General features: G+C 42.6%; 1 protein-coding gene across 2 annotated transcripts in view; it reads left to right on the forward strand.

Moving 5' to 3' along the window:
• The window catches only part of LOC122813979 (nuclear factor of activated T cells 2 interacting protein), a 270,404-nt gene extending 256,041 nt beyond the window's left edge, over positions 1-14,363 (forward strand). For both annotated transcript variants that reach the window (XM_044086542.1, XM_044086543.1), the window contains exon 9: positions 13,867-14,363. In XM_044086542.1, coding sequence (XP_043942477.1) covers positions 13,867-14,025 — 159 coding nt within the window. In that variant the 3' untranslated portion in view covers positions 14,026-14,363. The remainder of the gene's footprint in view (positions 1-13,866) is intronic.
• Positions 14,364-21,053: the final 6,690 nt, after the last annotated feature.

The following is a 21,053-nucleotide window of genomic DNA, read 5'->3' on the forward strand; positions in this document are numbered from 1 at the left end:
GTGGAAAGATTCTGATGTAGTTAATCTGGAGAAGCAGAAGTTGCAGTGAACAGAATAGTAGATAAGCTAGTTTCAAAAGGAGTCTGTTAAAAGACTGGTTCTTTTAAAGCTCCTGTGTAGGAGTCTGTTAAAAGACTGGTTCTTTTAAAGTTCCTGTGTAGGAGTCTGTTAAAAGACTGGTTCTTTTAAAGCTCCTGTGTAGGAGTCCATTAAAAGACTGGTTCTTTTAAAGCTCCTGTGTAGGAGTCCGTTAAAAGACTGGATCTGAAGTAGGAGATTCATTTGTCTGCAACCTGTGGGTTATGGATCCGATATCGGATCCGAACCGGCATGGTTTACCAGCTATGGATCCAAGCTCTCAGCTCCTCCCCTCACCCATAATACCCTGCTCTACCCTCATGACCCCAGATCTCGTTTGCCGCGCATGGTGACCAGATTGTTTTTCCAGCTCTCCAGCTAAGTGATAGTTTTCAGCATTTAAATTGTAAAATTTAAATAATTTTTGGTTGTTTTGTATGAAAGTGTAGGTTCCCCTTTGGTATTATTACTTTTTTTTTAGAGTTTAATCTAAAAGTTTTATCCCTCCCCTCGCTGGTAGCGTAGTGTGTGTGTTGGGCCTGTGAGTGATTTTGTTTTAGTTACTTTCCTTAGTTATAGTAACTGTTGTTTGTTAGCTTGGGATGTCTGAGCAGCCCAAGGCTATTTTTTCAAAATGCTCCGAGTGTGGCCATAAGCTTTCCCCAGCTGATGGCCACACTCGGTGTATTAAATGCCTGGGGGTTGAGCACCTCACATCTGGATGTTCCATTTGTGCAGGGTTCAACCCCAGGGCATTGAAGGAGCGGAGGTCCAAGCTTGTTTTGGGCCTTTTACCGCCGGACTCGGCTCCGACCTCCGCTCCTTCGGGGGTAACCGTCTCCACGGTTATTCCCTCTGCGGCTCCCCCTCCTCCTGGGACTCAACCTCCCGCTTCTGGTTGAGGAGAGGATGCTAGAAAAAGGACCGGAGGAGAAGCACCATAAGCGGCGGGCCGAGACCTCTGTTTCGGCCCCGCCAGCCAAGCGGGCTTCTCCCCCGGCTCCATTGTCGGCTCGATCTCCTCCTCCTCGGCTCCGGTCTCCAGTGTGTTTTTCACCGGGACCTGAGGAGGAGGAGACCCGATCTCCGTCGAGGCTATCGAGGAGGCACTCAAGGCCTACCTCGGTAGCCTCGTCGAGATCTACGTACAGCCTATCGGATGCTGATCTGGACCGGATGATAAGGTTCATCCAGGCCCAGATGCAGATGGGAGTGCTCTTGCCTCCCCCCCTTCTGGGGGGGAGCTCGACCCCCTTTTTCAAGCCGATTGCTCCTTCTCCGACCCGCTACCCGGGTTCGGAGCAGTTGGAGCCGAGCAGCTTCGGAGCCGGGGGTGGGTCGGCGCCGATAGTACTTGGTACTTCGGATCCGACCCTGCCCTCGAGCGCATCGAATCCGACCTCTCGGAGCCTGGATCCGAGCCTCGGATCCAGGGGGATCAGTGCTCCTTCGGCGCCGTCTGTGTCGGAGCGCACTGTCCATTCGGATCCGAGCGCTTCGGCGCCGGCTCCGATCCACTCTTCGGATCCGAGAGGAAGCCGATTGTCGGATCCTTTGGTCGAGGTCGGCTCCCCTTCGGCGTTTGATGTAGTGGAGAGGGCCCGGTTGAGGGTCTCCGGACCCCCGGCACTTGTTTCGGCTCCGTCCCGCTCTCCCTCTGCACTGGGTCAGGCTTCCACCATCCGGCCCTTGGGACAGCCCGCTTCTATGCCCCAGGCTGTTCCACTGGAACAGGTTACTGCTTGCGAGGAGTCCTCTGACAGCCCCCCAGAGGATGTTCCTCGCAAGCATACGTGCAAAAGGAGGCACATTGACTCCCCCAAGTCTCTCACAGAAGACACGGATTTGGAGGAAGGGGAAGGCTCCCCACGGTCACCCCCCGAGGATGTCTCATTTGGAGACATCATGGAAATGCTCCGTATAAGGGGGGGGGGGTCTGCCCCCAAGTCTTCCTCGGACGAGTCCGTGTTCTTGGAGGCATTTGAAGCGGGCCCGTCTACCTCTTGGGTGTCCCCTCCTGCCGACCCCTGGTGGACCTCATTACCACCAGGGCGTGGAAGGAACCGGACACCGTGGAGCCAATTCCTAAGAGGCCCGACAGGATCCTCAGCCCTCCGTCTGACCGTGCCCATTGGAGTAAGGGGCCTCCGGTAGATGCCATGTTGACGGCGGCAGCCACCAAGAGGGAACTTGCTCAGGAGAGTCCCTCAGTCCATCCACGAGCAAGGAGTCTCGGATGATGGACCGCTTGGGGAAGCGGATGTTTAGTTCAGCGACCTTCTCGGTAAGGGCGCTGAACTACCTGGCACACGTCATTAGGATGCAGCAAGATCTCATTAAAGAATACGCTGCATCTCCCCCAGAGTCCATGGCGGAGGAGGACAAAGTGCTGCACTCCACCCGCATGGCCACTCTTAGATCAGTTACCAATACCTCTATGCGGCTACTCTCCCATGCCACGGAAAGCGCCGCTAGAGCTGCAGGGGCAGGTCTAGTCACTAGACGTCAGGCCTGGCTCCGACATTGCGATTTTTCTGAGCCCTTCAAAGCGTCATTTGCGAACGCCCCCTTTGATGGTTCTGCCCTCTTTGGCAAAACCGTTTGCGACACTTTGACCCCGAGAAGGACGGGAAGATGCTGTCTGCCGTCGGAATCCGCTTCTCTGCACCCCAGAGGCCCTATTCTAGGAACCAAAAGGGTCAGAAGAAGATGTGGTTCCGGAAGTCGCAGCAATCCCAGCCTGCTCCGGACAACCAGTCCTTCCGTGGCAGAGGAGGACAGGGAGGACGCCGCCCTAGAGGCAGAGGGGCTCCCAGGAACTTCGGGTCCAGAGAACGCTTCTCTGAACGGCCCGCGCAGCAACCCTGAGGGGTTGCCCGGCTGCTCCACTCTGGAGGCAGTCGGGGGACGTTTTTCGGGGCACCTAGCGGCATGGGAGTCCATAACATCAGACCTCTGGGTTCTCCAGATCATATCCAGAGGATACCGTATTCCCTTTCGTCACTTACCAAAGTTGAAGTCCCTCCCAGACGTTCCACCCGGTCAACGGGAGGCCGCTTTGGCAGAAATTGGCCATCTGCTAAAGAAAAGAGCCATCCAGCCCGTCCCCCCAGACCAGATCAAATCAGGGTTCTACTCCAGGTTCTTTTTAGTGCCAAAAAAGACGGGGGATCTAAGACCAATTTTAGACCTTTCTCTCTTGAACCTGGCAGTCCCCAAGGAAAAGTTCCGAATGGTCACTCTGCAATCTATTCTCCCCCTTCTGGGAGAAAATCACTGGATGTGTTCTATAGACCTCAAAGATGCGTACTACCACATCCTGATGGACAGGCGCTCCAGGAGGTTCCTCCGCTTCCGGCTGGGAGCCAGTCACTACCAGTTCCGGGTCCTTCCCTTTGGTCTCACCACAGCCCCCACGGTGTTCACCAAAGTATTAGCAGTGGTAGCGGCCCACCTGAGGCTTCAGGGGGTGCAGGTCTTCCCCTACCTGGACGACTGGCTCCTTACCGCCCCAACAAGGCATTTTGCGGGACGGACCGTCCAAGGCACGTGGAACGATTCAGAGACCTTACTGCATATCAACGTTCTAGAGATGAGAGCAGTGCTCTTAGCGTTGCTAGCACTTCAGGACTTTCTTCCCTTGGGAACAATTGCGATTCAATCGGACAACATGTCCGTTGTCTGGTACATCAACAAGCAAGGGGGAACGAGGTCTTACCCTCTTTGTCGAGAAGCCATGAGAGTTTGGGAATGGGCAATCTCCACCAACCGCTTTCTAATAGCAACGCACATTCCGGTCGGTCCAACATCCTGGCGGACAAGCTCAGTCGCACCATTCTGACTCCTTACGAGTGGTCTCTCAATTTTCAAGTAGCGGAACGCATATTCGCACGGTGGGGAACTCCTTCATGCGATCTTTTTGCCTCTCCCTCAAACACCAAGTGCGACCGTTTTTCGCTCTGATACCTCCTCCAGGAGGTTCTCCAAGAGACGCTCTGGTGCATGCTTGGCCACCCGGTCTTCTGTATGCTTATCCACCCTTGCCTCTGATGCTCCAAGTTCTTCAGAAAGCCTCTCGGGTGGGTTGCAGAATGATTCTCATTGCTCCTTTTTGGCCTCGACAGATCTGGTTCCCCTTCCTAAGGTCTCACTCGGTGAATCCTCCTTGGATTCTAGATCCCATTCCGGATCTAATATCTCATCCATCCTGCATATCTCCTCCGAATCTGGACAACCTGAAGCTGACCGCTTGGCTGCTCCAGTTCCACTCCTGATCAGGACTCCCGGTATTTCGTCCCCTGTTAAGGCGATCCTGGTGGCAGCTCATAAACCATCCACTAGGAAAGTCTACAGCAGCAAGTGGAAACGGTTTTCTTTGTGGGCGGAGCGGCAAGGCCTGAATCCCTTCACGGTTCCACTCCCTTTAGTGCTTGATTTCTTAACCACTCTTTTTAACGATGGTGCCAGCAGTTCCACAGTCAAAGTACAACTGGCGGCAATCTCACATTATCACATTGGTCATGACTCTAGTCCACTCATGTCAGCCAAGTTGTGTAAAATTTTCCTCAAAGGTACTTTCCTTCTCAGGCCCCCTGTCAAACAAGCGGTTCCCCCCTGGGACCTTTCTTTAGTTCTCCAGGCCTTGACCGCCCCCCCCCCCTTCGAACCAGCGGCTACGGTGGATCTCAAATTCTTGTCTTTCAAGACGGCTTTTTTAGTAGCCATTACATCGGCCAAGAGAGTTTCAGAGCTCCAAGCATTATCAGCTAAACCTCCTTACTTGGTCTTTCATCCGGACCGTGTTTACCTCAGGACCAACCCGTCCTTTCTTCCTAAAGTAGCTTCTGAAGCAAACATTAATCAATCCATTAACCTTCCTGTTTTCTTTCCTAAATATGAAAACAAAGGTGAATACAAGCTTCACTCCTTAGATGTTCACAGGCAACTTAGATTTTATCTAAACAGAACAGCTGGTCATAGGCAATCCGACCAGCTGTTCATTTCCTTTGCTAAATTTAATTTGGGCAAGCCAATTTCTAAAGTATCTCTGTCTCGCTGGATTTCACAGTGTATCTTATTGGCTTATCAAGCTTCAGGAAGGCCCGCACCGGAGGGTGTACACGCCCATTCAACCCGGTCAGTATCTACCTCGGCAGCCTTTAAGGCTTGGATTCCTCTAGATGATATTTGTGCAGCAGCCACGTGGGCATCATCTCATACTTTTATTTCCCACTACAAGTTGGATCTTGCATCTAGGGGTAGAGCATCCTTTGGCTCCACGGTGCTCCGGAATATCCTTCCATGATGGCCGCCCAAGATTCAGGTAGCTGGGAACTCTGTCCCACAGGTTGCAGACAAATGAATCTCCTACTTCAGATTTATAAGTTATGTACTCACCATAACGTTCCATCTGAGTAGGTGTATTCATTTGTCTGCAACCATCCCGCCCTCCTATCCCCCTGGCCTTTCAGTTTCCTGCATATTATGTGTTACCCTATTCAGGGTGTTCTTGCTGTTGGCAAACTCGATCTGAGGTCATGAGGGTAGAGCAGGGTATTATGGGTGAGGGGAGGAGCTGAGAGCTTGGATCCATAGCTGGTAAACCATGCCGGTTCGGATCCGATATCGGATCCATAACCCACAGGTTGCAGACAAATGAATACACCTACTCAGATGGAACGTTATGGTGAGTACATAACTTCTAATTCTTTTAAAGCTCCTGTGTAGGAGTCCGTTAAAAGACTGGTTCTTTTAAAGCTCCTGTGGAGGAGTCCGTTAAGACTGGTTCTTTTAAAGCTCCTGTGTAGGAGTCCGTTAAAAGACTGGTTCTTTTAAAGCTCCTGTGTAGGAGTCCGTTAAAAGACTGGTTCTTTTAAAGCTCCTGTGTAGGAGTCTGTTAAAAGACTGGTTCTTTTAAAGCTCCTGTGTAGGAGTCTGTTAAAAGACTGGTTCTTTTAAAGCTCCTGTGTAGGAGTCCGTTAAAAGACTGGTTCTTTTAAAGCCCCTGTGTAGGAGTCTGTTAAAAGACTGGTTCTTTTAAAGCTCCTGTGTAGGAGTCCGTTAAAAGACTGGTTCTTTTAAAGCTCCTGTGTAGGAGTCCGTTAAAAGACTGGTTCTTTTAAAGCTCCTGTGTAGGAGTCCGTTAAAAGACTGGTTCTTTTAAAGCTCCTGTGTAGGAGTCCGTTAAAAGACTGGTTCTTTTAAAGCTCCTGTGTAGGAGTCCGTTAAAAGACTGGTTCTTTTAAAGCTCCTGTGTAGGAGTCCGTTAAAAGACTGGTTCTTTTAAAGCTCCTGTGGAGGAGTCCGTTAAAAGACTGGTTCTTTTAAAGCCCCTGTGTAGGAGTCTGTTAAAAGACTGGTTCTTTTAAAGCCCCTGTGTAGGAGTCTGTTAAAAGACTGGTTCTTTTAAAGCTCCTGTGTAGGAGTCCGTTAAAAGACTGGTTCTTTTAAAGCTCCTGTGTAGGAGTCCGTTAAAAGACTGGTTCTTTTAAAGCTCCTGTGTAGGAGTCCGTTAAAAGACTGGTTCTTTTAAAGCTCCTGTGTAGGAGTCCGTTAAAAGACTGGTTCTTTTAAAGCTCCTGTGGAGGAGTCCGTTAAAAGACTGGTTCTTTTAAAGCTCCTGTGTAGGAGTCCGTTAAAAGACTGGTTCTTTTAAAGCTCCTGTGTAGGAGTCCGTTAAAAGACTGGTTCTTTTAAAGCTCCTGTGTAGGAGTCCGTTAAAAGACTGGTTCTTTTAAAGCTCCTGTGTAGGAGTCTGTTAAAAGACTGGTTCTTTTAAAGCTCCTGTGTAGGAGTCCGTTAAAAGACTGGTTCTTTTAAAGCTCCTGTGTAGGAGTCTGTTAAAAGACTGGTTCTTTTAAAGTTCCTGTGTAGGAGTCATGAGAACTACAACACCCCCCCCCCCCCCCCCGGTCTGCAGGCTTTTTTAAAGAAAATTAAAATGAGGATGATTTTGATACAACCAGAAAAGGCTGAACGTTTTGTTTTTTTCCTTAAGTAGATTTACCCAGTACAAGATAGTATAGATAGTGACAGTAATATGAAGTTATAGATTGGGACAGCAGTGAAATAAGTGAGGATGCTTGAACTTTAACTTGTCTTACTTCGGCTGTTTAACATTTATTGGCGTTGAGCTGTTTTGTTACTAACAGTTTTAATAGACCTGTTTCTTGAAGGGGAGAAAAGACACTTCAGATTTAAATGCTTTGTTATGTTGAACACTAACTGTGGACCATCTTTCTTTTCTACTCCTTCTATGACTGCAGAAAAATATCCACCAGTTATCTAAAGACTGCTAACAAAACTTGGCCTTTAGCTATCTTGGATAAAAACAGCATTTTAGCCCAGATCTTTATGTGCACATTTCTTAATGACACAAGTACCATTTCTTCAGTCTGTAGGACCCCCCCCCCGGTTCCCTTTTGTAAAGCACTGTTCTACCTACCATCAGTCATGGAGTCTGGCAGCTGTTTTACCAGTCCTATGCAGCTTATGTTTCCATTCTGTCTCTTTTTTGTTACTCTCTTGAAAACTTGGACGTTGATCCATTGCAGCTGCTCTTCTGTGCTTTAATCATGCTGGATAATTCTCCAGACTCTCAACATGTCCACTTCATTATCGTTCATGTCCAGAGCAGTCCAGGTTATGCTGGCTCCTCTCCTTCCTGTTTGTGACTGTATTTAATTAGATCCTTATAAATCACCTGCCCTTGAAGTTTTTCCTCTTGTACATGTCCTGCCCCTCCATATCTAAAATGTAATTCTCCAGTTTTCTGGTCTTCTTTTTGTAGTCTTCAAGCCAGTTGCTTATCTGTCATAACTGTTTGCATCTACAAGAAATCATGTCTCCCTGTTACATGTTTCTCAAATTGCTTAAAAACATTACTCTTGATTTGACATGTGGCCTTAACTTATACTTTTTGCTCACTTTCCTTTTTTTCCCTTGTTCCATTCCTGATAATGGATTCTCTAGTGTCTCCATCTTGTTCTTTGCTGTTCTCTCTTCTGGCTTCTGCCTTTAACCTGCCCTACACTGTAGCCTTTATCTCATGCCATTTCCTCAGTCTTATCTTGGCCCTCTTTCATTTTTCCTAACAGATGCTCAGCAATCTGCTTTAAATGCTAGTTCTTTGCCTACTTTTTCAGTAATATTCACACCATGTCTGCCCTCTCCCTTTTCCAGTCTTTCTTTGATGTAAATGCAGTAGATGAATGGTCTGAAATTACTCTCCAGTATTTCCACATCTTTTACCCATCTCAAGTAAATGTATATTTTCTTACCTCTCTCTTTCTCTGTTCATGTGTCCCTTCACCCATATTCCTTTAGTCTGAGTGCCATCATTTTATTCTGCCCTTCAAACATCCCATGGTTTACCTCTCAAACACATCCTGCAAATTCTTCTCTAGTTTTTTCCTCTAGACATTTTGTTTCTCCTCTTTATTCTTCACTACTGTAACTATTACACCATAAAATTGTTACACCTTTCTTCCTTTTGTAATCTACAGACTGTTTCTTTTCAGCATCTCAACACACTGGTGGTAGATTCTACCTGCATGATTCCTGCATCCTGAATTTCATTATGTTGAAAATCAGCATTGCCGACTGTCCAAACTTGCCTGTCTTCTGGACCCATGGTAATGCTTGTTCTGGATCCAGAGCTTAGTGAGTTTTGGGGGTTGGTATTTGTTTTGGATATGCCAGTATTCGGTATTCTGACTTTCACAGAACAGTTTCGGGCATTGATAGACTCGACCATATGTGTGGCAGATTATTGAAAGGAAACCTCTACAGACCAGTTTGGGTCTGTTATTTTATCACAGGAGAGCAGCAAAATCCCCTCTTGTGTTTTGCTGGGTCTGGTTTAGAGCCTTACTGCTTTTATGATTCTATTTGGCTTTTTCCCTTAGCCAGCATGCACACTGTCTTTCATGGCTACTTATTTTTTTAAACACCTTTATAAAATTCTTATATTGCAGTCGGTGGCATAGGTATACATAACAATATTAGAAAACTGCTCATAGCAAACACTTTTCATTTGTATGCATTATACATACATTTTCTTTTTAACAATTATCTTTCACTCCAACATTACATAAATTGCTGAATTCCTGCCTTCCCTTAATCTCGCTCCTTCTCCTGAACATTATTCTGCACGTACTGTTCCCACAGTTTGTTTATTTCTATGTAATTTTCCCTTCCTTTTTCTGAAGATCCCATCTGTAGCTTTTCTGTCTCCATTACAATATTCAGTACTTCAGGTTACGGTTTATTTACATTGGCTTCCTTACTTTTGCTTCCTGAATCGTTGATCTGCACAACTTCGACTGGCGCAATTGAAGCAGTCTTAAAGACCTTTACCAGTTTTAAGACCAGGGATTTAGTGTCCATTGTTTGTTTTTCAAATGAAAGAAAGCAGCACAACACGTCTTGCCCTTCCTTCTTCCATCTGGTGTATCCAGTAATTTAAGTTGCCACATGAAATTTACATTCCTGGTTCCATTCTGGAAGGCCTACATTTCTAAGGTTTAGGTGCAGACATGTTTTCCAGGACTGTAGCCTTCCCGTAGGCCTGTTCCAGTCCTTTCCTTAGGTCCCTAATTTTTGCACACAGCCTCCTATAGCTATCTTTGCAGCATTCCACCCCCAATCTTTCCCACTGAGTTCTTCATCTCCAACAGTTCTTGGTGGGTTTCCACTGTATTTATCCACTGAAGCTGTCACCACTTTACTCAGCCTTCTAACTAAATCTATCTTAAAAAAAAAAAAAAAAAAAAAAGCATCCTCCTGACCTCATGTTTTACATCTGTCACTTTGCATCTTTAGGTGTCACTGCACTACTAATTTCTTCGTTTAGGCAGGAAACTTCATGCTTTCTTAATTTTCCTTGACCTCCACCTCACCTCTTGTTTCTGATATTTTTCAGTACATTGACCAGATGCAGTTAAGCTTTGTAGTATTTCCAGTTTGGGGATCCATAGGTGGGGCATCTGTTATTTGCAGATGACTGTCATTTTGACATTTGCCTTTAATTGATTTACCGCTGAGTGCATAGCAGTGCGGGTGCATTAGTAACTCCACTAAGTCTGAACCATGGTTCTTTTCCATTTTAGTGTAAGGTAGACAGCTGCCTTAGTGGAAGGTAGACAGCTGCCTTTGTGGCAGAGTTTAAGTTTAGAGGTCCTGAATATATGATTATATTCATTCAGTCCTTCCGACCTGAAGTATTGGTTGGTTTGACTTGTTCCAGCTGCATTAGTGCTCCAGTCTCAAGCCCATTAAAAGTATTTCCTCCCATAATGCCTCTGTCTTTCTAGTTACTTCAGATCTAATTTGCTGCCTTTGTGAACAGATTTGTTCTTTCATTCAGCTAAGTGCTCCATCTCATTCTAAAGTTTATTACAGATTTATGTGGATTCTTGGCCTTATTTTTAGAGTTGCTACCTTTATTCCTGTTGTCCTTGCACTTCTAGCTAAAGTTTTGAAAACATTGCTGTGTTTGTAGCCCCCTTTCTTTATGGTGTTTTCTACTATTTACCATTAGACTATTAGATTAATAGTTGTAATTTTGCCTCTCTTTTGTTGTTGTACAGTTATAGTGTTCAGTTATAGTGTTGAAAGTGCCATTTTTACTTCAGTTATAGAAAATATGTTGTAGAGATGTGTTTGAACTCTCTATGAGCATTATGGTGTTTGTTCTACTTTTCATAGGTGTGACAGTGCCATCATAGATTGGTTCATAAGTTTATACTAGGCTAACAACCACCAGAGTCTTTATAAGCCTAGCCATGCAACCCAACCCGTTTTGTCCCAGAGTACCTTGGTCACCTGTGTGATGGGGTATGATGGTGAGAAGGTAGCTAAGGTTTGTGTGTGGGGGATATGTTATTGTGGGAGTAGCTTACCTGCTCTTTACCTTTAGCCATCAGAAACCTGGCGGCCAGACCAAGGGTGACTTTACGATTTCCCATCCAGGACCAGGGATGAGCTTTGCTTCAAGTAGATAGGGAGCCCGTTCCATAGTACAGGGATCCTTTGAGACGCACATCGGTCTCTCCTGCATGTTCCATTTACATCACAGGTAAAGTTCAGGTCTTTGGGTCTAGTGTTCCTGGTGCTGTTTGTTGTTCATGTGCAAGAGAGCCATCACAGCTGGATCTGAGGATAACTTGAGTGCCAGGCCTAGGACACCTCTCTGTAACCTGTAGGAGATTGAATACAGAGATGGGACTTAAGGAGTTCTGGGTATGATGGGGCATTCATACTCTGGATTCTCGTGGTGAGGTTACTTTGAGGGTTTTCTAACTGTTGGTTGATGGTTCATCCCCCACTCACCTGATATGTAAGCACTTTTGAGGTTGTAGTTTAAAAGTGCCTATAGTGGTCCTGTTCGATCATGTTTTAGGGTAATTAGGAGGTAATTGGGGATATGGTTAGGGCCCATTGAAACAGTCTTTATGGCCTTGTGAACATCTGCAGCATCAGCCCCCTGTTGATATTTGGGGATATGCTAGAAGGAATTTCACAGGGGATAGTGGGATGGGGGGGGAGGAGGATGAAGTTGGAGCTAAATTTCAGCCTGTGGGTTTTCTGTCATACTGGTAAGTGAAGGTTGTGTTTAGCGTCAGCTCTGCACACTGCTGAGTGTTACCTTCAAGGTTCTTAACATAGCTGAAGAAGGTTTGAAACAAGAGATGTTTTTTGTGTGGGCACTGTATCCCATCACAGGACCTGTGTGTGGTCTGTTTGTAAGTCCCCCATCTCTAGACTGATTGCAAGATATGCAATGGGTTCAGCCAATGAGCTTTGGCAGATTGAAGGAATAAATTTAATTGTCAAGGGTTGACTCCCCACAGATCCAGAGGTTTTCCCAATTTCTGACATCCTTCGTTTTATCTAACGTCCAGTTTTCAGGCGGGTTCTAATGACTCCATGATCAGTGTTCAACTGTCATCATTCTCCAATTTAAAGATCAATCACTTGCCTCACATAAACTCTGCAAGTCTTTTCTCAAATGGATTTTTCTGCCAAGACCTTCAATCAAAGCTTAACTACCATCATGGGATATAAATCTGGTCTTGGAGGCCCTGACAAAACCCTCCATTTGAACCTGCATCCTCAGCAGAGCTGAAGTTTCTCTCTTTGAAGGCAATTTTTTGTAGCTATCACATCGGCCAGAAAAAATGCAGAATTACAGGACCTTTCTTCATCCCCTTCTTGTGTACTTTTTCATAAAGATAGGGTATTGCATAGGATTAACCTTTTTATTCCCAAGGTTGCTTGGAATCTTAACATATCTCAGGCCCTCAGGCCCTTTGTCTACAAGTATTTTCCCAACTACCCTTAAAGGTGAATATAGCTTGCATTTTGATGTTCGTAGACAGTTGCATTTCTACCTTTGCAGAACCAAGCCTTTCAGAATGTACTTCCAAGTTTTGCCTCCTTTGCTCCCAATAAAATCGGACAAAAGTGTCTCCCCACATGGCTGGCTGAATGCATCTCCTTCTTTTATACTAATCAGACAAGCCCTTACCCTGTAAACCAAAAATACACCACACAAGGACAATAGCGATCTCTGCAGCCTCCTTTAGGTCTTCCTCAGGAAGTGATATTTGTGATGCTGCTGCCTGGTCATCTATGCATACTTCCATCAGTCATTATAAACTGGACTGCTTCTCAACGGTTAGAGCATCTTTTGGTGCTGCTGTTCTAAAAGGTCTCCCATCATGAGGCCACCCAGGATATATTGTAGCTTGGCGATTCTGACCCATATGTGTGATGAGACAGATTGAATAGGATATGAAAGTTATGTACTTACTATAATGCTAGATCCTTTCATTCATCTCTGATACGGTAACCCTCCCAACTTCTTCCTGCCTTCTCTTGTAAGATTTGAAGGAATATTTGATCCTGTAACGGTCTCTGTTAATCAAGCAGTGTATTGATACTTCATAGTTCAGGCACCAATTGAAATCTGAGGAAACTAGATTGATAGGTGCATTATGGGAAGGAGTATTTTTAAGGGGCTGAAGGCTGGAATACTAATGCTAGAGGACCCATATGTTGAATCATCGGACAAACATGAATAAAATTATCTAAAATTATGGTAAGTACATCACTTTAGTTTATGGCAAGGTGGAATAGGAAATTGACAAGCAGATTAGGGCAGCAGTCTTGCGGTTGCTGACCCCAGTCTGTACTGGTGAAGTGGGAACAGAGTTATTGGGCAAAACCTGTTTACCTGTTCATTTTCCCCCATGACTGCCTGTCATGAGCTGTGAGTAGTGATCAAAAGATAACGATTTCAGGTCCTAGCAATGGAAGTGGGGATTGTAAATAGAGTTGATAGCCTTTCTCTCATTGACCTGGGTAAGAAATGTGCTCTTATCAGGGGGCCACTGTTCTAACTCAGGATAGTAGTCCTTGGGCAACTCCTTTTGAAGTTATAACCCCCCTCCCACTCTCCCATGAGAGCTGTAGTCTGTTAAGGAAAGGAGGTGTAGCCTCTCCTGTCACTGATGAAATGGGAAATCAGGCCAGCTTTATTTATTCTGTATTCATAGTCTGCACTAGGAAAAGTAGAAACGAGGATAAAGTGAAAGTTTGAAATTTAAAAAAAAAAAAAAAGCCCCGTCTCTAAGAGAGTAACAGAACATTACATTTGTTTTATCCTTTTGAAGGTAAGACTGTACGGAAGTAACTGATGCATGTTAATTTGTATTTTTTTTTGTTGGAACTTTGCATTTTTAATGGACTGTTCTTGTGTCCCTCTTTTTATACCTAATTTTACAGACTGAACCACTCAAAAATCTCATGGACAAGTACAAGCAGCTGATGGACTTGAAATGGAAGAAGGTTGTGTTTTATTTTGATGGCCAGGAACTGTCTCCAAAAAGCACAGCACAGGACCATGACATGGAGACAGACGATGTCATCGAGGCCTGGGTTTGATGCAGAGGTGCTTCCATCATTTAGGTGGTTGAAAGCGGACCGGTTTCTATTTCTGCATCAGCTGAAAGATTTTTCTGCAGAAAAACTCTTTTGTTAAAGTTTCAGGTTTAAAAGAAAAATAATGCTTCATTGACCTCAAATTTAGCCTTCAGTTTGCTGATGAATGGAGGTATTTCGTGGCAACAGCTGACTTTATATCAGAAACTGATAGTGGGGCAAACTATTGCACAATGCGTTAAAATTAAATAATTTTCTATATTTTGAGTATTTTTATAACAGTAAACTATAGTCCTTTACTTGCAATAATAAGTAAAATAAAATTCTATGTTTGCAAAAGAGCAGTGTAAAGAAGTCTATGCTTTGGACAGCCCCAACATAAGTAAAATGGAAGTACATCGACACTATTCCTGGTCTAGCAATGACAACAGGTGCTTGGCCATTCTGCAACATGTAATAGCAGGACCGCATTTGTTTTCTGGTGTAGTGCTCATTGTGTCTGCAGGAGTATGCTTCGAGAAAATATTCCCTGCACAATTTTGTTGTGCATATCTTTTATAAAAAAGTCATTTCTCAGGTTGCATTAATTTTCCAAACTCTAAAAGATACCTAAAGATACAAGTAAATTCAACATATTCTAAAATAACAACTTACTTGTTGCATCTTTTGTAGAAAAGACCATGGATTTCACTTGGTCGTTAAATCAACAGTTACTTTTTTATTTTATTACCAGTTACTTTTTGCACCCTTTAAAGAGACTCAATTACTGCTTATGTAAAAAAAAGTGTACATACAAAACACTGCTTAAATATTCCTTATTTCCTGTCTGTAAGTATTACTGCAGTCTCTCTGGACACCACTTTTAGTAAATGTTACCCTAGGCAATGACATGAGTTTCCATGTATTTCTATTGCTACTGGCTCCAGGCTCTAGCCCTGTTTTTACTAATTGCTACTCTGGGAGGCAAGGGCTACATAGTGGCCCTGAAGCTGTCAGATTTTATTTTTTTGACCCTGCTGTGGGTATTCTCTTCTGCTCATGGTTCCCTCACAGGCTTGCTTGCCCTTGTACTTGCTAGCCTAAAGAGTGACCAGATTCCTGCAGGAGAAGTGTGGGTAAAGGAACTTGCCGTAAAAGACCCAGTACTCCTCAGGGCAGTACGTCTACGAGGAATCACATATTCTGTCATGGAATGTGAGCGTATAGCATTAACATTCTACTCCATCAGGGCAGTATAGCTACGGGAAATTGCATATTCTGCCATGGAAGGCGAGAGCATATCATTAACATTCTAAGTCTTAATGCTGGGTGATCATTTTCAGAAGTTTAGTGCAGAAAGCAACTCTAGTCATGTTTTTTTTTCCAGCTTAATCTTCATGTCTTGTGTATGTTCTAGTAGTGTTTTGGCTATTTCATAGTGATATGTTCATACTTAAGTTACCGGAAGACATTTCTGCTACATGTCTGCTTTGTGCAGATCTTGCTTCCTGTCGTATAGGTTACTTGTAATTGGTATTTGATAAGAGTTACCTATTTCAGATTTTTAGCACAGTTCTCAACTTTCACTAACATATTTTTATATTATTTGGTTGTGAGATTGACATTCTGTAAAAACAAGAATTTTTTTGTGTTTGTACAGTTTTATGATGGCAGAACCTAGAACCTTTTGTGCTTGACCTCCTGACAAGAAGGTTGTTTCTAATATCGAAAACAAAGCAGAATCACTAAAGCTTCTTCAAACCACTTCATCCCTTCATCATGTGGTATAGATGAAAACAAATCTATTATGTCAATTGTAATAAAAGTAATCCTTTCATCATACAGAATCTTTCACAGTGCCCTGCCCTCCTAATGAAAGGGCCTTCAATTTTACATCTAACCACCTTGCGCAGTAACTGAGCCTTCTGATGTAACTATAGGTCTCAAAGGGGGATTTTCCATGGCTTTATGAACTTTTGGTACCCCAAAAATAGTGGGGACCTTGGGTTTATCCACATGGAGGTACTTAAGTCTCAGCGTCTGTTGAGCCTTCCAAAAGCAAATCATTTAATACTACATATATTTTCCTATTACCAATATTAATTTAGTTTATGGAGGCTCTAACATATTTATCTGTGTCGCAAAGTATTTCCATCATTTTAGCTTCATATAGAATATTATCCATAATAACAGAGCCTCCACCTTTATCTGGTTTCATAACCCTTACTGTGGTATCTTCCTTTAATTCCCTTAACAACCTATGTTCTTCCTTAGTAAGATTATACGTAATTTTGTTCTTTGAAAGTTCTGCTCTCAATTTGTTATCCATTAAGACTTCAAAATTTTTTAATTGCGGGTGTAGGGGTTGATTAAACATACTCTTTCTTCTTAGTACTTCATCTTTCTGACTATAGCTGTTACCACCTTGGAATAATAATTCCAAATTTTTTTTCCTTAAAAACAACTTAAGGTAAATAAGCACTTTACTAATATCAGCCTTCACATTAGGGACAAATTTAAAACCTTTTGATAGTAAAGAAAAATGCACTTCATTTAATACATATTTGCTATAATTATATATAGTGTAAACCTTATATTTATTAGTACAACCTTGACAAACTATAGAATCTACATTACTAAAATTACCTGAAATATCATCTCCTACCCTTTCCACTGCTGAAATATTTTGTTGTTGTAATTGCTGTTCTTGTTGCCCCTCACACCCATGTACCCCCCATAGTTGTGGTTTTTTTGCTGGTAATTTTTTATTCTTTCCAGTCTTCTCAAAGGGGGGTATTCTATTTGGTCATCCAAATCACCTAATTCTTCTCCTCTTTGTGACGTATGTTCATAATATTCACTTACTCTCCTATCTTTAAAATAACCGTCCTGGTATTTATTAGAAAAATATCTTGGTTTAGGATAACTCACTTTGTCCTTATATTCTTTGATATCTCTATCTAATTTCTTGCTTTTCCTAATATACCCTTTATTAATGTTGTTTTCAATCTTGTGTAATGTTTCATAGTACTGTCTCTGACCTTCCTCCACAGAAAATAACAAGTCTTCTGTGATTTTCTGATTAGTAACTTCAGTTTTGTTAAATAATGTTTTCATTTCCCGTATAATTGCTTTTAAAATCTCAAATCCACAATTGTCAAATATATCTAAAAGTTCATTATGAAACACACTTCCCTCCCTAACTTTGTTAGGGTACTTAAACACTCTTAAGCCCTTAGGCACAATTTTCAATTGCAAACATTCTTTTAGGTATGCATTCTCCATTTCTAAATTTTTATATTTAAAAAGAACATCATCCAACAATTTGATATTATAATCATACTTCAGCTCATAATCTCCCTCTTGCTGTGAGGGTACTTTAATGTCCTTAAAGCTAAATTGCTTTTGCAAAATACTTCTAAAGTCCATTTTAGTTCTCTCACCAGTCTGTTTATGTCCTTCCGAGATGTTACCTTCGTCATGATCGCTCACAACATTTACAGTCCTAAAAATCGATGGAACACCCGGACTGATATCTCTAATCCCAGCGCTTGTGTGAGGTCTAAAAGTTTTACTGCGTACTGCTGCCAAAGGTGCTCCCTTCGCGCCATTTTCGCGATTAGATTTAGATAACATTTCCTGGTTTCCTGGAACACCAGGAGATGATGTCAGTAAAGGCTGACTCTCAGGTGTCAGTAATTCAATGAGCTGCGTTAATTGGTTCGACAAAATGTCAATCCTTTGAAGTTCCACGTCCCCACGCTGCGGGGTTTGCTTAGGATTTGTAGGCTCTTCCGATTCCATAGTACAACAACCAAAAACAAAGCAGAATCACTGTTCTGAAAATTAACCAGTAAACACCAAAACCAGAACAGATCGAGGAAGGCACAAATCCTAGTCTGCAAACTATAGTTTAATTAGTACACGACTCTTCAGTCCATCAAATAAAATGTATAAAACAACTTTTCAGTCCACCAAAGTTCACATAGAAAAATGTATAAAACGACTTTTCAGTCCACCAAAATTAACATTAACGCAATTCAACACACACTGCATTTTCGTTTCCAAAAACTTCATCAGATGGAGAAAATGCATACCTAAACACACCCAATTTATACAGATTAAATTAATTAAAATACTTAATTAGAATACTTAATTAGAAATAATCCTATCCAACATTTAAAGGGCTAGAATCTGTAATACTTTCAGCAAAAGGAAATATTCATTAAAACACATCAAATACATTAAAAAATATTAAGAAATATAAATACTTCAATATAAAATGTTATGAAATATTATATAAAATAATTCATTTAATAATAATACAATACATTAATCTAAAATAATATTAAGCAAATGACTTATTAGCAGCGTCCACAATTAAAAATCTAAGTGGCTCACAAATATTGGACATATCAGACCTATAGTATAAAATAAAATAAAAACTGTACAATATTTCATTTACATATATAGGGGAATGTTTCTTAAAAAATAACTAAAGCTTTGCTGATCTCAACTTAAGGACAGGGGCCAAGGAAATCTAATATCGCCAACATTGTACACTTAGCAGGGATAAGATTAAAAGGTTAAGTGCTGCATCCTTTTTATGATTCAGGTAGTTTTGGAAGTGAAGCCTGATGTAGTCCGAAAACCCACTTTCTTCAAAGCATGTGCTTTAAATCCAAACATGACCACTCAGCAGCAGTTAAGTGACCAGTGATTCTGAATCTTAATGGGTTGAGGCTGTATTGACAACAAGAGCTCCAAAACAAGAACAGCACTGCACCTCTGTAGAAAAAGATAACTGAATGCACATTAAACAAAACAATATAAACCAAAAAAAAAAACAAAACACTGCACCTCCTTAGAAAGGCTAACTGGATACTAAGACAGAGCAGAATAAAGTTAAGAGTCCCAAACCAGGAACATCAGTATACCTCCATATAAAAGCTAAACCCATAAAGCAAAGTAGAATGAAGAAAGAGCCTTAAACCAAAAGCACCATATCCTGGTTAGTGACATTCTGAACATAGTTCTTCTATCAAGACACAAACTGTAGTCTCGTTGATGCCAAAATGTGGAGGAGTTCCACACTGGTTAAATGAGTACTGTCCTTTGTCTGCTGTCCCTGGTTAGGCTAGTGTGGAATCAAAGTTTACATCTCGAGAATACACTTTACACACGTTCTAATCAGTTATTATCATGTTTGATAGTGTGTTCATGAACGTGGATGTTCGCAGGTAAGTAAATTCTGACCTGTATGGAAACTTATTTTTTCCTTTGTCATATAGGAAAGATTTCAGAAATTGGTGTCTAAGGGTGTCACTGAGGTAGGGTGTGTTCATGGTACAGGACTTGAGGAGTCAGTTGTATGCATGTGAGTTTACTGAGCATATAGGTTCAGTGTCTGTCTGTGTGTCTGATTTGGTTTGTATGTATTTGAGTATGTAGACTGCTTGTGGTGGGTGTGGGATACAAGTTTATGTTTGAGAGTTGTGATTGGGTGTGTGTGTGAGAGATGATGATGTAGGTGTTTGACAATGCTGCCGTGTGTGCAATATGTCTGTGGGTGTGCAAGAGGGTGTGTAATTTAAATGGCGTTTAATTTGCGTGTATGCTGGTGTGCATAAGTTTTTGATATATGTGGTGTAATGAGTGTACTTTGTCAGTGCATTTTTTTTAAGTTCATTTAAATCTAATCTTACTTGGGTATACATTCATTTGAATCATGCAGACCTATTTCATTTTGAAAATTTGCATTTGTAAGCTGCTTCTTGCAGAGTTTTCCAAGAGGGCTGCTAGTCTACACCCAAACTGATTTTGTTCCAGGCTGTAACATAAATAAGACTTTGATGCGAAGGGGTGATTCATCACAAAAAGTTGCACACTTAGTCCTTGCATAGTCCTTGAGAAATGGAGTGTTTCCATGAGGTTTTGTCAGTTAGTCTGTACAGCTGGTATTACTGTCATTTGATCTTGGTTAAGGGTAAAAGCCAGGGTTGATGTTCTTTGTGTTTCACTGTTTCAGTCATTACATTTGGGTAATCTGCTGGCAGGTTGCCCTCAGTCGGCCTGATTAACAAAGTCTTGGGTCCTGCATCGGTTGTGGTCTCTTCTTCCATGGTGTCAGGTCGTCAGGGGTATAAAACTTGCAGCCGACGCCATTACATCAGTCTTTCTTGCCGCGCGGTGCCCGAAGCAGAAGCAGTTCACAAGTGCCTGTCGGCCGACTCCTGAAATTTTCGTTTTCGAGTTTCAGAACCTAAGTCTTCAACTAAAAGCTAAGTACCCCGTTGGGGAAATTTTTTCTTGCTCCTTACTGATGTCAGTAAAAGTTAATAATTGTATTACTTGTAGGAAGCAAATACCTCATAAGGATTTTCATTTGTACTGTATTCCTTGCCTAGGCCCTTACCACAATGTGCCTTGCTGTCAGTTTTGTGCTATATTTAATCAACGCACTACTAAATGTCGATATATTTTTGCTTCTAAATATTTTGGCTCAAGATTTACCTATCTAGAAATGTCATCGGTTAGCAATCCGTCTACTGGAATACCTAAAAAAACGCAAAGAAAAAGAGACCGTCGAGGTCCAAAACCGACGACTAAGCTTCTCTTAAGCCAGTCGCCGGTACTCCGTGAGGTGCTTTCGCAGCCCCTGATACCCACTACTTTTGATTCGCATGCCTCTACTGAGACCCATTCGGAGTCCGGTATGCCGTGATATACTTTAAATATTGAACCCGCGGATGTCTCTACCTTAGATTGGTCCGGAGCCACTGAGCAGGCACCAGCTTCTGAGGGTGTTTTCAGGCCTAAAGATTTGTATATTAAACCAATGCCTTCTTCAAAACTAAGGCCAAAATCTACTTCTATGTCTAAAAAACTGGTGCTTGGGCCACATGTACAGGCCCCAATGCCTAAAAAGCAAATTACCAAAATGACTGAGGATTTAATTACCTTGATCAGGGGTACCCATCCCCCTCCTGCTAAGAGGCCTAGGCAAGGCACTAACTATGAATCTTCAGATAAGGTTTCTATTTCTTCTGATT

This window comes from Protopterus annectens, chromosome 10.part0 (assembly GCF_019279795.1).
Source record: "Protopterus annectens isolate FY-2018-M chromosome 10.part0, PAN1.0, whole genome shotgun sequence".
Taxonomy (NCBI): Eukaryota; Metazoa; Chordata; order Ceratodontiformes; family Protopteridae; genus Protopterus; species Protopterus annectens.